Source organism: Borostomias antarcticus, assembly GCF_949987555.1.
Source record: "Borostomias antarcticus genome assembly, chromosome: 20".
Classification (NCBI taxonomy): domain Eukaryota; kingdom Metazoa; phylum Chordata; class Actinopteri; order Stomiiformes; family Stomiidae; genus Borostomias; species Borostomias antarcticus.
Genome location: NC_140253.1, coordinates 16,775,967 through 16,791,445, shown reverse-complemented (window position 1 = coordinate 16,791,445; position 15,479 = coordinate 16,775,967). Strand labels below are relative to the sequence as shown.

Sequence of the window (15,479 nt, the reverse complement as noted above, 5' to 3'; positions counted from 1 at the left end):
CTCTCTCTCTCTACTACTCTGTCCATCTCCTCCTCCCTCCCGTCTCCTCTCTCTCTCTACCACTCTGTCCATCTCCTCCTCCCTCCCGTCTCCTCTCTCTCTACCACTCTGTCCATCTCCTCCTCCCTCCCGTCTCCTCTCTCTCTCTACCACTCTGTCCATCTCTTCCTCCTCTCCAGTTCTATTATTTCTCACCGTCTCTTTCCCACCTTTCTCTCCTCTCTCACTCCATCCCTCTCTCTCTCTCTTTCTCTTCTGTCACATTCCCTCCTCCCTCCTTCTCTCCCTCACATGTATCTACTTCTCTCTCTTTTCCCCTCCCACCAGTTTCACCTGATCCTCCTCATTCTCCTTCCTCCCCCTGTCCTGTCTCTCCTTCTCTCACCCCTACCTCCTCTCTCCTCCCCTTCTCTCACCCCTACCTCCCCTCTCTCCTCCCCTTCTCTCACCCCTACCTCCCCTCTCTCCTCTCCTTCTCTCACTCCTACCTCCCCTCTCTCCTCCCCTTCTCTCTCACCTACCTCCTCTCTCCTCCCCTTCTCTCTCTCCTTCTCTCACCCCTACCTCCCCTCTCTCCTCCCCTTCTCTCTCTTCTTCTTCTCACCCCTACCTCCTCTCTCTCCTCCCCTTCTCTCTCTCCTTCTCTCACCCCTACCTCCCCTCTCTCCTCCCCTTCTCTCTCTTCTTCTCTCACCCCTCTCTCCTCCCCTTCTCTCTCTTCTTCTTCTCACCCCTACCTCCTCTCTCTCCTCCCCTTCTCTCTCTCCTTCTCTCACCACTCTCTTCTCCCCTTCTCTCTCTTCCCTCAATCAGTCTTCCTCTCCTTCTCCTGTTGCTTTTTCCTCCCCTACTAATTCACTCTCCACTATCTACTCCTCATATCAAGTTCTCTCTCTGCCCGACCCTCTACCTACCTACCTACCTATCTATCTATCTATCTATCTATCTATCTATCTATCTATCTATCTATCTATCTATCTACCTATCCATCTACCTCTATCTACCTATCTATCCATCTATCTATCTATCTACCTACCTATCTACCTATCTATCTACCTATCTATCCATCTACCTATCTACCTATCTATCCATCTACCTATCTACCTACCTATCTATCCATCCATATATCTACCTACAGATGTGGGAACATAAGAATGTAACTTGCTGCAGCATTTCACGTCGCGGTATTTGGCAGGGAAATCCCGTTGGAAATCTCGTGGGATTTCAGACGGGTGTTATTTCGTTTTAGTGATGCACCACCGCCAGGTGGCGTCTTTGAGTAGATTTAGCAGGCTGGGCTCAGTGTTTTTCTCCTATAGTCTACGAATGAAGCATCATTAAATTTCACATTCTTTAATTTAAATGCTTTGTTGTAAAGCACTTTGAGCTGAAGGTATCTGAAAGGGGCTATACAAATAACGTTTAATTGTTATTATTACCTTGTTCTCAAACACATGTTTTATCCACCTCGATGTAATTTAATTATTACGAACACCTATAATATATCTAGGCCTACAGTAGCCTATCTATCTCGTTAACTGACGTCGGGTCAAGACGTGGTGTCTGTTAAGTCAAATGCGCAAAATAACAGTAGGCCTATTGTAAATATATTTGTTAGTAAAGATATGGTGAACGTGGGGGTTTTGCGTTTTGTTTCTGGAACGCATTCAACTGGTAGGCTACTCTAAACCCCGGAAGTAAATTTGAAGACGGGGCACCAGCTAATGTAGCCAAGTCTGAGCGCAGTAGGCTATATGGCTTCAGCACGATACAAAGAAAAAATAAGCTTGATCGGAGGTGTGGATCCATACAAAATTGAAATAGTCGCCATGAGTAAAGATCACTCATTGCCAATCATATCCGGACATTAACTATCTTGTGCATAGCGGCAGGTTTGACAGTGAGACATCAACCGATAATTGTAATAATGCGATTATTGAAATGGTCTTGTGAACGCCTTTATCTGATTTCCAAAATCGGGGTAAGGTCCATAGGACGATTGTGGGTTTTCATTTGCACATAACTATATTTTAATAAAACATTGAAGTCCGCCTGTCAATGACTTTCCCTAAAAGTGTGTTCTGTTGCACCCCCTATTGTTAAATTATAAATGAAAAAAACATACACAATATGTTGTTATTTGAATGATCTTGAATATATATATTCAAGATCATTCAACTAACAAAATATCGTGTATGTTTTTATTTATTTATACCGGCCGCCAGCTGTTCAATGAACGGCTATAGGGAATGCGCAGTTTCGCGCTGGCTACAGCCTATTATATGCACAGTTTCGCGCTATGTAGGCTATTATAAATAGGCCTAAGTATTATTCATTGAGGGAGCTTGGACTCGCTGGGGACTGGTGGAGAGACACAGAGCCTCCCCAGACGCGACATCTCCAGTTGGCTGTGTATTTGAGCTGCCGCCTCAACCGTGCGTAAGAGCAGAGCGCATCATATAGCTACAACTAGTAGCCCATAGCCATTAAAACGGCTTATTGTTTTATTCATATATCAACTAGATAATTCGATAATAATGAGTAGCCTAGTAGGCTATAAAAGGAATTCAATAGGGCCTAATTAGCCTTAAGTTGTAGCCTAGGCTACAGTACAATCACAAGACGCATAGGCCTAGCCTATCGTAAAAAGCGTTGCGTTCTCATAGGCCTATATTAACTTAGATAATTATTAATTATGCTCAGGTCATAATGTCCGTTGAAAATAATTCCCTCTAAGCAGAATTTGAATTGTATTAAAATAGGCTAAAGTTAAATTTCCACATATTCTGATTCCTTCTAGGTCTATATAAAAAAATTTTTTTTTCTAATGTGTAGCCTATAGGCGATGAACAAAACAGCCACAATGTAGCCTGCTTAGCGAGCGAGAGGGCAGTCTACCATAAAGTGTATAACCATAATGTAATATATCTAGACTACATGCATTGTGGTATTTCTTTATATAGCCAAATGTTTCTCAATAAACAGTTAAGTCATCCTCTGAGTCCGAATGTAGGCTAATAGACCGGCAGCTCTAAATGCCTTCACAATCAATGAGACATGGTTGTAAAAATGATGTTTTATTGATGAAAAGGGTAAAACTGGAAAACATGGAGAGTCATTGCATTGATCGATGCAGTCCGCTACCAGCAAACACTGAAAATACAGGTCCTCCAGCGAACCTGGACTAGACTATTGTAACCCCCCCCCCCCCAAATTCTTTTATATTCAAATAAACGGGATGAACCGGTTTCCTAGCCCTGGATCGTGGGAGGGGGGTAGCCTGCGTTAGCGGGTGCTTTGCCATGACCGGCCATTGAATTTATGTGTTGCCATTCATTTAAACCACCATCTCATCTAGACTACTTCTGTTGCTGCATTTTTACATTTATGCTTTCATGATTTTAGAGCGCAATAAACATTTTCCAGGATTCCAAAAAGTCCATCCATTCATCCAACTTTGTGCTGCGCGCAGCGCAGGCTGGTAGCCTACTGTCAAGGATCATGACTGATGCACTCCCTTAACACGTCTCTTCCCAGACCATCAAGAGAATTTCAATATGAAAGACCTTGGGATTCCAGGAGTCAAGGCCGTTTCAGACGGGGAGCGACATTCCGCCTGCGTTCTGCTCGGATCAGCGGGGGACGCACGCGTCCTGCGCGCAGCGGGGAAAGCTGACTACAATTCAGCTCTTGTCGCGGGCGTGCGCGCAGCCTAGTTCCATATGAGAACACTCCTCGGTCCAATTCCGTATAGTAGATCAGCCTGTGTACTTTCAACGAATGTATTATTAGACATAATATCATAATAATATATAAAGCCTTCAACGACCTCCTGCTGCCTGCCTGATGGCCTCAGGGCTAAAGAGACCGCGCGATCATTCCTCTAGCTGCTTTGCTGCTAATGCGAGTTCGTCTCCGTTCCTGCCCGAGAAACAGAAGTTGAACTTAGAGCATCAAAATAGCTACAGGAATCAACGTTGTAAAGTTAGCTATCTGCTTTTTAGCCACCGACAGCTACCGTTAATATTATGGAAGCTGCTGTCGTGAGCTAACGTGCTATCACGGTCTCATCGTGCAGCTTCACAGCCTGCTATTAGCAGACAGCACTAAAGTTGACAAAATCACACTTGCACATCATTAGAATTCCAACCATTTATATGGGATTTATCATTCAACTAAACATGGAACCTGAATACTAGGCTACCTGATATTTCAACCTGCTGCCATCAGTGATCGGCGCGTCTGCTTGTTTGAGTCATGAATATCTTACGCAGTTATATTCCATGTAGTGTCCCAAAACTGTTAAATCATTCCCCATGTAGTTCACTATGAGTCGCACTCAATACATCCATGGTAATAGGGAGGGAGTGAGTGAACCATTTCAAACACATCTCTGGTCATCTCCGTTAGCCATCTTACTCGTCGTGATGCCATGTTCCATATGAGAACACTCAGCCTAATGTATTAAACTTCTACTTGTCCCGACAGTTAACAGATATAGACCCGGCGACAGTTACAGAGATAGAAACTATAAATAGATAGGCTTTGTTCGTAATAATTAAATTACAACCAGACAGAGAACAAGGAGTTTGAGAACGGTAGGCTAATCTAATGTGCGAGCCAGCAATGGGTCAATGCGTGGTATTACTGCGCCCCTATGGGCAGGCGAGCGGTGGTGCGGAATGACGTAAAGCGCCTGTTAGAATACCGCGGGTCAAGTTACATTCTTATGTTCCCACATCTGTATCTACCTATCTACCTATATATCCATCTATCTATCTATCTATCTATCTATCTATCTATCTATCTATCTATCTATCTATCTATCTATCTATCTATCTACCTACCTATCTACCTATCTATCCATCTACCTATCTATCCATCTACCTATCTACCTATATATCCATCTATCCATCCATCCATCCATATACTCTTCATACCCCCTCTCTGCCCTACCCTCTCTCTCTCTCTCTCCACCACCCTCTCTACCCTAACTCTCTCTCTATTCTCTCTACCACCCTAACTCTCTCTCTATTCTCTCTCTCTCTCTCTCTAGTTCTCATCCTCTCTACCCCTCTATCATAGTTAAATTATTATAACCTTGGTTCATTCCGAAGCTTTAGAGACGCCTCAAAGTGCAATCTCTTCTGTACTTTCTAGAGGATGCACTTGGTGTTGAGAGACCATGTGAGGCTGTCTGAGATGTGTGTGCTGAGGAATCTGAAGCTATCAACAATATCAACAGATGTCCTATTGATGGAGATGGGAGTGTGATTCCCTCTGTTCTCTCTAAAGTCAACAATGGTTTCCTTTGTCTAAGGGACATTTATGGAGAGGTTGTTGTCATGGCACCACAGTGTTAGATCTTCCACTTCCCTTCTATAGGCCTCCTCGTCATTGTGGCTCATTAGTCCAACTAACTACTGTGGTAGTTCCCTCTCACAACTAATGTTCCTGCATACAGACACACTGGTACAAAACACACTCTCCTCTTTCCCCTGACACCAATTCACCTGCATACACACACACATCTTTCTCTCACACACACTTCCCAGGTTCTACACACACAAACATCCCCAAATCACCCTCCCCCCCCCCTCTCTCTCTCTCTCTGTCTTTGTCTTTCAACATGAATATACATGAATTGACTTTGGACCAGGTCAGACGTAAACCCAAGGACAAGCAGAAACATTCTAAAAAGACGCCTGTGGGAATCAGACCCAAGTCTGGGTACAGAGAGAGAGACTGTGGAGACAATGAATGATCTGTTATGACTGGGTTGGATTTGGACCCAAACGCACGACACCGGAGGCAGAGAAAAAATGCAAAGCCCAAAGGGCGGTTTAATAATAAATCAATAAGTCCAGCAGGCAAGGTCAAAAACGATAAACAGGCAGGGGTCAGGCGATCAACAAACAATGTCCAATATCCGTAATCCGTAATCAAAGTCCATATCCAGAAGGGGGGTCAGGGAATCCGTGTTTCAGTCCAGGGGTGGTGATAGCAGGCAAGCCGAGCACTGCACACTGGGTCTGGAGGGAAAAATAAAACGGAACGAGAAAAAAATGGATAAGCAAAACTGAAAACACGAAAAGGTAAAAAAAACACAAGAGATACGGACAGCAATCAACAACGTAGGCTAAGCTGGCTAGGGTACTTGCCACAGGTATTCTATGGGAAGATCTGGCGATGAGCATGGAGAAAACCAGGGTTCTTGTAGGCAGGCGATGATGATGATTGGGACCCGGTGCGCAGCACTCAGCCGTAAGCGCGTTCACTAATCACCACGATTGCCTTCACCTGTGGCGTTGGAGCGCGCGCCGTGCGCGTGCTGAGGTGCTGGGCGTCTCAGGATTACTCTCCGGGGATGAGGAGCGCGAATGCGCCCCATCTCCGGAGTCAGGAGGCGGGAATTCGGGATACCCCGAACGCCGCGGGGTAGAGCCGGACCGACGCACGTTGCGTCGGGCCACCGGCAAGCTCGGAGGAGCGGAGGGGAATGCGCGCGGAGGTGCCGCCGTAACATGATCATTAAGTCATATTAGTGACAACTTTTCACTTCACTACCCTACACTATCACCCCCAACCACACACACACACACACACACACACACACTTCACACTAGGCTTCCCTGTCTAGTTCATGCCCTATGGAAAGGACAGACCCTCTCCCCAAGTCAGGAGAGCCAAGGGGGGAGGCTTCTTCACCTTGTAGCCCAACTTAACTCACATTCCTCCTTCCCTTCGTCTGAAACACTTAAAGACACAAACACACCAAAACAGACAAGGAAGCTGTGACCTATAACCTCAAGAGACCATCCTGACCCCACAAGCTCACAGTCTGTTTCTCTCCAGGGACCAGGATGGTCTCACAAGGTTCCAGACTTTAGCAATAATGACAGCTCTGAGTCCCACTGCACTGTGAACTCTTCTGCCATGGATGACAAACAGTCACCAGCACAACCACACTGACATGCAGTGTAGGCCAATCATCAATAAACCCCTTTCCAACAGAGAGCATAGGCCTGTTGTGGTTTTTCACATGCCTCTGTAATATGATCTTTAGAAACGTCTTTAGACACGAAATAGCTTCCTCACTTGCTCCAGCACGCATGCGCACAGCGTGCTGGAGCAACGATTGCGCGCATTAGTGCTGGAGCAAGTGAGGAAGCTATTTCGTTTCGAAAGACGTTTCGAAAGATCATGGCATGTGAAAACCACAACAGGCATTTGCTCTATGTAAGCACAACTAGCGATTCATCAAGACAGATTGATGAAAACAACCGTTTCGCGGCAGAAAATAGATTTTTAGAAACTGTATTCTAAGTGCCCCGACCACCGCCACATGGATATACTGGCTCGCGCTGGATTTTAAATTTCTTCTACATGCCTCCGAATTACACCAAAGTGATCTCGGTGAGTCAAACGTCTTATAATATGTCGTAAATAAGGTCCAGGTTGTCAAAAACGAGCATTGTCCTTTAAGTTTGATGTGTTGCCTCATTTTGCCTGTACGGCATTGCTGCATCGCCTGCACAACGGATGGCCATCATCTATAGCTTACTTTATCTGGTTTAAAACCGAAATAGTTCCATGTTAAACCTTAAGTTATGTTTCTTCAATAATGTTACATTTGATGGTGCGGACTCGGAGCTAGGGAACACTTCTGCCGTTACGATAGCCTACTGAGAACAAGACTGGCTTGCGCCCAGACATACAGATAACGTCAATATTGCATGTGTGCGCGAGCCAACACATTGGGAGCTGTCACAACGGTGTCGCGAGTGACTGCGGAGATGTGTGCGCGAGCCAACAAATTGGGAGCTCCACAATGGTGTCGCGCATAGACATATATAATACGTATATATAATACGTATATTATACGTATATGGTGTCGCAAGCCAGTCTTCTCATTAGCAGAAACCAGTGAATTTGGGAACAGAGGTAACATTGTCCCCCTGCCGTGTTCAACGGTAGTACCGTATTCCACGGTAGTACCGTTGTATAGAGCTTATAGTATAGTTGTACCGTTGTATAGAGCTTATAGTATAGTTGGCACCGTGAGGTTTTGGCACTGCGGTAGACCGTTCCGTACCGGTATATCGTGCAACACTACTGTCCAGGATAAAATGTTTTGGGTAATCCATGAATGTTAAATGTAGATATATTTCTTACAGTTTTTCTTATTTTAATCTTGCTTTATCAATTATTTGTTTCACCTAAGATTTGGGAGGAGGCACTGCCTCCCTTGGCTATTCGCACCACACGCCACTGAAAAGCACTGTTATGGAAACATTAGCACCATTAGAAGAGTGAGATTATCACCAACTTCCTCAGAACAAATGAGCAGAGTATTAACATCATTCCATCCACCTGTACTCTATGGATACCAACAACAGCATCAGAGGATCCAACACTGATACAAAAGCTTAGTGGGAGCAGATCCCCGTCATTACCACTTAAGAGGGCTCTAAAAACCTCTCCTCTCACCGGATTCTGATCAGGGACTGGACATGACATGGTGCTCATCCAACAATTATGAGTGTGTGTGTGTGTGTGTGTGTGTGTGCATATGTGTGTGTGTGTGTGCATATGTGTGTGCGTGTGTGTGTGTATGTGTGCGTGCGCATGCGTGTGTGCTATGGGGTGTGATTCGTGCCAGCGTAACAAACACTCAGTGCTTTCGTCGCCTGCATTGCGTGTATAAAGGTACTTTGGCGAGCTGATTAATAGGCGTGCATATACGCACGCGTTACGAGTCGCTCGCATTCTCAGAGGGTGACGTGTCAAAAGTGCCGTGCCATTTTTGCGCACATGCATGTAACGTTTGCACGCTCGTGTTAAGTCAGCGGGCACTAGAAGCTGCGAGCGGGGCTCATTTGTCCATATTGAATAAAAATTAAGAATATTTATTTGCACTCAATCAAATTCCAGGACCCTCCTTGCATAACTTTTCCTAGATATGTGTCGTTTTATCTCCACTATCGCTACATTTTCAAATAGGTTGTGGCTGTTCGAACTGGTGCTGACGGTGCTGCAGCGCCCTCTATTGACAAGAAACACGTGTATCTGAACATTTGTTTTAAATTGCGAAGAAAGAGTCATTCAGATATTAGGCTTTATTAAAAACAAGTTGCTTAACATGTACGAATTCCATTTATTGAGAATGCATTACCAATTGGCAAGGACGAGATTAGAACCAGCTATGATTTAAAGGGACTGACCTTACACGTGCGGCCGCTAACACGTCTGCTGCGCTAGCAAGGCACTGGCACGTTTGACACGTCGCTATCCAATTTCTGCACACTTTACAAGCGAACGTACGTTCGTACATCTATAATTTTACCAAACTGTCATGTGTAGTGTTGGTGTCGCATATGTGAGGCGCATCTAACATGTAGTGTTGCCGTCACGCACACGATGCGCAATACGTGTAAACAACATGTGCACAGTGTCTGCGTTACAGGTACGTTACAGCTATGAGACGTCTGTCTCTCCATTGTTTGTCAATGGAAATTATACACGTGCGTTTAGACGTTTGATGTCATCGCGTCTTAAGTAGGCGCAAGTCAAGCGTTTCAGTATGGTGTGCTGGCACTAATCACACCCCATAGTGTGTGCGTGTGTGCGTGCGTGTGTATGCGTGCGTGTGTGTGCGTGTATGTGTGTGTGGTGTGTGCGTGCGTGAGTGTGTGTATGTGTGTGTGCGTGTATGTGTGTGTGCTGTGTGTGTGTGTATGTGTGCGTGTGCATATGTGTGTGTGCGTGTATGTGTGTGTGCTGTGTGTGAGTGTGTGTGTGCGTGAGTGTGTGTGTGTGTGTGTGTGTGTGCGTATGTACCCATCACTATGAATATAGTTCAAGTGTAAGCAGCTCTTAGGTGTTTGAACAGTTGTGACAGATTGTATTGTATTTTGTATGACCCCTGTTTTCTAGGCCCAAGTAGATAATGGTGGTGAACTCAACTTCAGTTAAGACACATGAATAATCAATGTCAATGTCAATACTCACATTTTCTAAGTCCAGTTCTGATTCTGATCTCTCCACCATGATCCACACTGTAGGAATAAGCAGAGGAATGATGAGGATGATGCAATGAGACGTCACCAGTTTTGGGCTTTATGTGTTTGTTAGTTACAGGTAGATTGCAGGATTATATAAAAACTACCAGACCTATTTTCCCGTGGAAGGGTGACTGTAGCATGAGCCAAGGAAGAACCCATTCAATAAGAGAGAGCGGATCTGAATCACGGGGAGGATCCAAATTCATTGAAAAATCATTTTTCACTTTTGTTGACCATGCCAGAGAGACCAGACCAGCACCTACGGGTACTTTGCCATGTTTAATACATCCATGGCTGTTTATCCCTGTATTTTCTGCGGGTATTAGGACCAAAATAATTGAATCATGGCATTAAGGCAAAGATCAACTGCTTTAAATTAGCTAGTTATGCTCATAGCTAGCCAGATTACTGCTGTCGGTCCTGTCATATGTAGCTATCTAGGTAGCTGAAATACATCAGAGAGCAGAGCTGAAGAGCACCTGTTGGACCAACCCCAGCGGATGCACCACCAGTATATTGTTGACATTTGTCTCCTCTAGGTTCTCTAATGCTACTGCACATGCTGACAACATGCATCATGGGTGGAGGTCTGCACTCTCAAAGTGCCCTTCTGGTTATAGGGTGATTTGTGTCTGTTCTGTCAAGAGACTCGTAGGCTGTGAAAGTTGAGACCATCTAGTTCAGAGAGGGGGGCTACATAAGAGACACTGGGTGATTTTCTTCCACTTGATTTAAAACTCTCCTCTTACCTGAGTTTCTCCAGTCTCCAGTGTGGATCCTCCAGTCCAGCAGAGAGCAGCTTCACTCCTGAGTCTCCTGGGTGATTGAAGCTCAGATCCAGCTCTCTCAGGTGGGCGGGGTTTGACCTCATAGCTGAGGCTAGAGAGACACAGCCTTCCTCTGTGACCATGCAGCCCGACAGACTGTAGAAACAGATCGATACAAACACATTACTACCCTCTGCTGGTGAAAAGAGAGAGTTGAAGGATTATATTCCATCTTCCTACAGACAAATATTTGAACATTGGATCTGCCCTGGTTCACACAGTCAGATTCTTGAATACAAAGTGATCTTTTTTTGTCAGTCAATATTTTTGATATGCTTTCTCTTCCTTGTAACCCATGCTAAATAAGAATGCTCTGAGACTCCAGGTTTATTATAGAAATGGAAAAGCCTGGTCTCTGTAGTACTGAGACATTCCAATCCAACCAATGAAACTCCCCATGAGAGTTCAGGTAGGTTTACACTGTAGTTTATCTGTAGTTACTGTAGTTTAGTTGTTTCTAGTGGGAACATCCAGCTGATCATCTGCTATGATTGTAACAGTTCATAATATCTCCCATCATGTCATTCATAAGAGTCTCATTCCAAAGATGAGAAAGTCTGGTTTAAAAAGCTCTGGCAGCATTTCTCTGTTAGTCTGCATCCATTCAGTCTGTAGGGAGATGATGATGATGATGAAGATCACCAAACTGCTTCATTTGCAGTGAACACATGATGTATAAGGAGAGATGTCCTGTCTATGCAGTCCCCTGGAGCAGACAGGTTCAGAGGCAGGGTTCTGAAGGAGTGTGCTGTACAGCTGGGAGTCCAGCTCACCCAGCTATTCCAGCTGTTTTAAACACAGGCTTTGTCTCAGCAGCTTCCCACCATCATCCCCTCATGCCAAGACTATGAACGATGGACCCTGAATCAGACCCATGGATAATGGACAGTGGATCATGGATCATCTCAATCCAGCTCACCCAGAATCTCCAGCCTGTCCCTTTTCCCTTGACTACCCTGCAACCTATCACCCCCGACTACACACCAACACACACACACACACACACTATAACTGATACTCAAACAATGTTACACAAACACACCAGTACTTTAACAATGTTATTATTATCAAGGGATATGATAGGCTGTTTCTGAGCCAGGGAGAGCACATTTGGAGTTTGTGTGTTAAATAATTGTCTGTTCAAAGTTATCTTTAGAGTGCATTACACGAACGCCAGACTGGCAAAAATATACCCAGAGACTGATGACACCTGTAATCGGTGCAAGCAATCACCTACTAATCACACACACACACGTTCTGGTCCTGCCATGAGTTGACAGATTTCTGGCGCGAAATTTACGGTACACTCAGTACTCGACACAGACCTCAGACCCGACCCACTCACTGCCATATTTGGGATCTCTACACACATAACACCCACTCTCTCATCAGCAAAGCAGCGAGTGCTGGCTCTCACCTCCTTGCTAGCTAGACGTCTCATCCTATTCAAATGGAAACACCCCCGCCCCCCCCCCCTCACACAGTAGCTGGTTGAAAGAGGTTCTTAATCACATAACGCTGGAGAAGATAAGAATCTCCATCACTAACTCCAAACTATCATCTGACAAGACGTGGAAGCCCTTTATTGACTATTTGAACAATACTACTATCCCCCCAGATGACTAGATGCTGACCCCCCCCTCCTCTACCTCATCTACCCCCCTTCCCTTTTCTGTACTGTTTGGTTTTGTGTGTCTGTCTCGTCTTTATTTACAGTTTATCATTCATTTATTTACTACATCCCTGCTTTCAGTATTGTTAAGTGCTTTGTCAGGGTTTGGATATGTGGGCAGGAAAGTGGGTGAGTAGGGTTTCGTGTTTTTGTCCTTTTGCTAAAAATCAATAAAAATAATTTTGAAAGAAAGAAAAATAATAGTCTGTTTATGCGTCCTTCGTGGCACACTCTATTATCAAGGGATATGATGTGATATGATGAGGCCAGTGGCATAATGTAGTTATGATGGGCCCCAGATTGAGCTTATTATGATGAACCCTATTAGTGCACACTACTTGAAGCACACACACACACTTTAGTCTATACACATTTTAACAACAGTGTGCTGTTGAATTAGCTAGCCTACGTTGGCTATTGTACTGGCGAAGTGGAGGTCAGAAAGCCATCAGAACCATGCGCTCACGCAGTAACAAACAGAGGCTCAATCAAATCAAGTCAACTTTACATAACTATGGCTGGGAAGGTTTAGGCAAAAACAACAACACATCAGCAAGCAAGTTGCTACTGTAGATAACTCGCCTACAAACTACTGTAAATAGTTGAGCTGTGGATAAGAGCTAACGATAAGTTTACTATTGACATCGATAAACTTTCTGCACTCAGTTTAACCAGGGCTTGTTGCTGTCGGCTTCACACAACAGAGATGCCTTCATTAGCTGATCTTAGCTAATATTCTTAAAAACATCTGAAAAACACGTTGGCTACACAATGAAACAGGCGCTGAGCGGCGACCTCACTCCATGATAACAACCTGCAGGGGCACGGCCTACCCCAAATCCCCTTGAGAAACACTTGTAGGCTAACATTACTCACCTATTTGAATGGCATTCCACTATTCTTGCATTGAGCAAAATCGTAGACAATGTCCTTAATATTCAACTCTTGGACTCTGAAAATTAAGCCTACCATAATGTATATATAACGTCTTGAAATGTACAGTACATCTAACAATAGCCTAATGTTATTGTTTGTACTTAAAGTCAATTAATTGAGGTTCACATTTTTGAATGTTTGTCACTCAATTGAGGTTCAAATAGTAAATGGACTGCACTTATATAGCACTTTTCCACCTTAGCGGCACTCAAAGCGCTTTACAATGGCCTCTCATTCACCCATTCCCACACACACATTCACACACCAATGGTGGTAGTTGCCTTGCAAGGTGCTAGTCTGCTCATTGGGAGCAATTTGGGGTTAGGTGTCTTGCTCAAGGACACTTCGACATGTGGACAGTCGGAGCTGGGATTCGAACCACTGACCCTTCGATCATTGAACGACCCGCTCTACCAACTGAGCTACAGCCGCCCCGTCAACAGTTCACCTTTTGCGCCTAGTGTACCATACTGTCTTGTGTCTGATCAAATAGAGACTTAACATTGGACAAGAACATACAGTATTTCCCAGCAATCATCATTGCACATCTGTGTATGAGAAAAATATGACACGTTTATTAATGTAATCGTTTTAAGTGTATTTGTTTATGTAGAATAAGCATATAATGTTGTTATTGAATAAGACTTCTGCAGACTATTTTCTGGAGAAAAAAACATGAGGGGGGATGCCTTTTAGAGGGTATACATAGCAAATGACACTTTAATTTGAGTCCACGGTGCAGGCGTGATTCTGAAGTGGTAACTCACCCGTTCTCCACCTAAAACCTGGTTGGAGGCCCTGCTCTCTCTACGGGCCCTCTCACCCCACAGGCCCCAGTGCAACCGCACTGCCTGCAGTCTATATTTACCCCCTGTGAGAGGCTGTTTCTGAGCCAGGGAGGGAACACGCTTGGGGTTTCTAACAGCACAGCTAATGCTCAGCCGATAGCACCAAGCTAAAGCAGAAACAAGCTTGGTTGAATAGAACATTTACGTTGAATTTGCACTTCCCCATGTTGTCGCTAGCTAGCAGACAGTGAGAGGCTCTGAGCATCCTGGAGATGACCAGTAGGCTACCCACAGTACCAGATGACCAGTAGGCTACCCACAGTACCAGATGACCAGTAGGCTACCCACAGTACCAGATGACCAGTAGGCTACCCACAGTACCAGATGACCAGTAGGCTACCCACAGTACCGGATGACCAGTAGGCTACCCACAGTACCGGATGACCAGTAGGCTACCCACACTACCGGATGACCAGTAGGCTACCCACAGTACCAGATGACCAGTAGGCTACCCACAGTACCTGATGACCAGTAGGTTTTTTGTCATTGACGGCATTTGTCCACATTTGAACCGTAGTCTACTGTCTACCGATAGAGGGCGCAAGAGCGCTGTAGCCCAGTACTGTTTCCTCTTGGTTTGCACTCTGCCGGCCTCCGCGACGACACCACCAACACCATGGATGACCAACACACGACGAAAACAAACATGAGCGGCCAAAAACTCATTCGCACTCTCAATGGCCAGCATGTTTGGGAACATTTACATCTGCGAGAGCAGCTTCTCAACAATGAAGCACATCAAGTCAAAAGAGAGAAACAGGCTGACAGATGAAACTCTGTTCCAGCTCATGCAGATTGATGCACAAACATTGACATTGAGTCCATTGTAGGCCAGCAGGAGAGGCCGCAAGTATCTCATTAACACAGAACTTTATACTAATTCACCTGTGGGTGAAGGTTAATGGCTTTTGAGATGAATGCATGCTTATTGGAAACACGTCATGGTATGAGATGGCAGAGTAAAAATGCACTATGAACATGAATATTAGTTGGTGCACTTGGTGTCAGTGTTAACATTTGTACATCATTTTTGAGACCGTTGCACTGAAATAATGGTAGGCTATACCACTCAGGAGTGTGAATGTTTTGTGCAGAGTTCATTAAATGAATAGAAGCATTAGCCTAGGTCCTA

At 44.8% G+C, this 15,479-nt stretch overlaps 1 protein-coding gene across 1 annotated transcript in view; it reads right to left on the bottom strand.

Annotated features, from left to right (window-relative positions):
* The window catches only part of LOC311322614 (uncharacterized protein), a 93,109-nt gene that overhangs the window by 13,373 nt on the left and 64,257 nt on the right, over positions 1-15,479 (bottom strand). Inside the window, 2 exon segments of the mRNA XM_084454698.1 lie at positions 10,012-10,058; positions 10,814-10,987. Of these exon segments, the coding sequence (XP_084310824.1) occupies positions 10,012-10,058; positions 10,814-10,987 (221 nt within the window).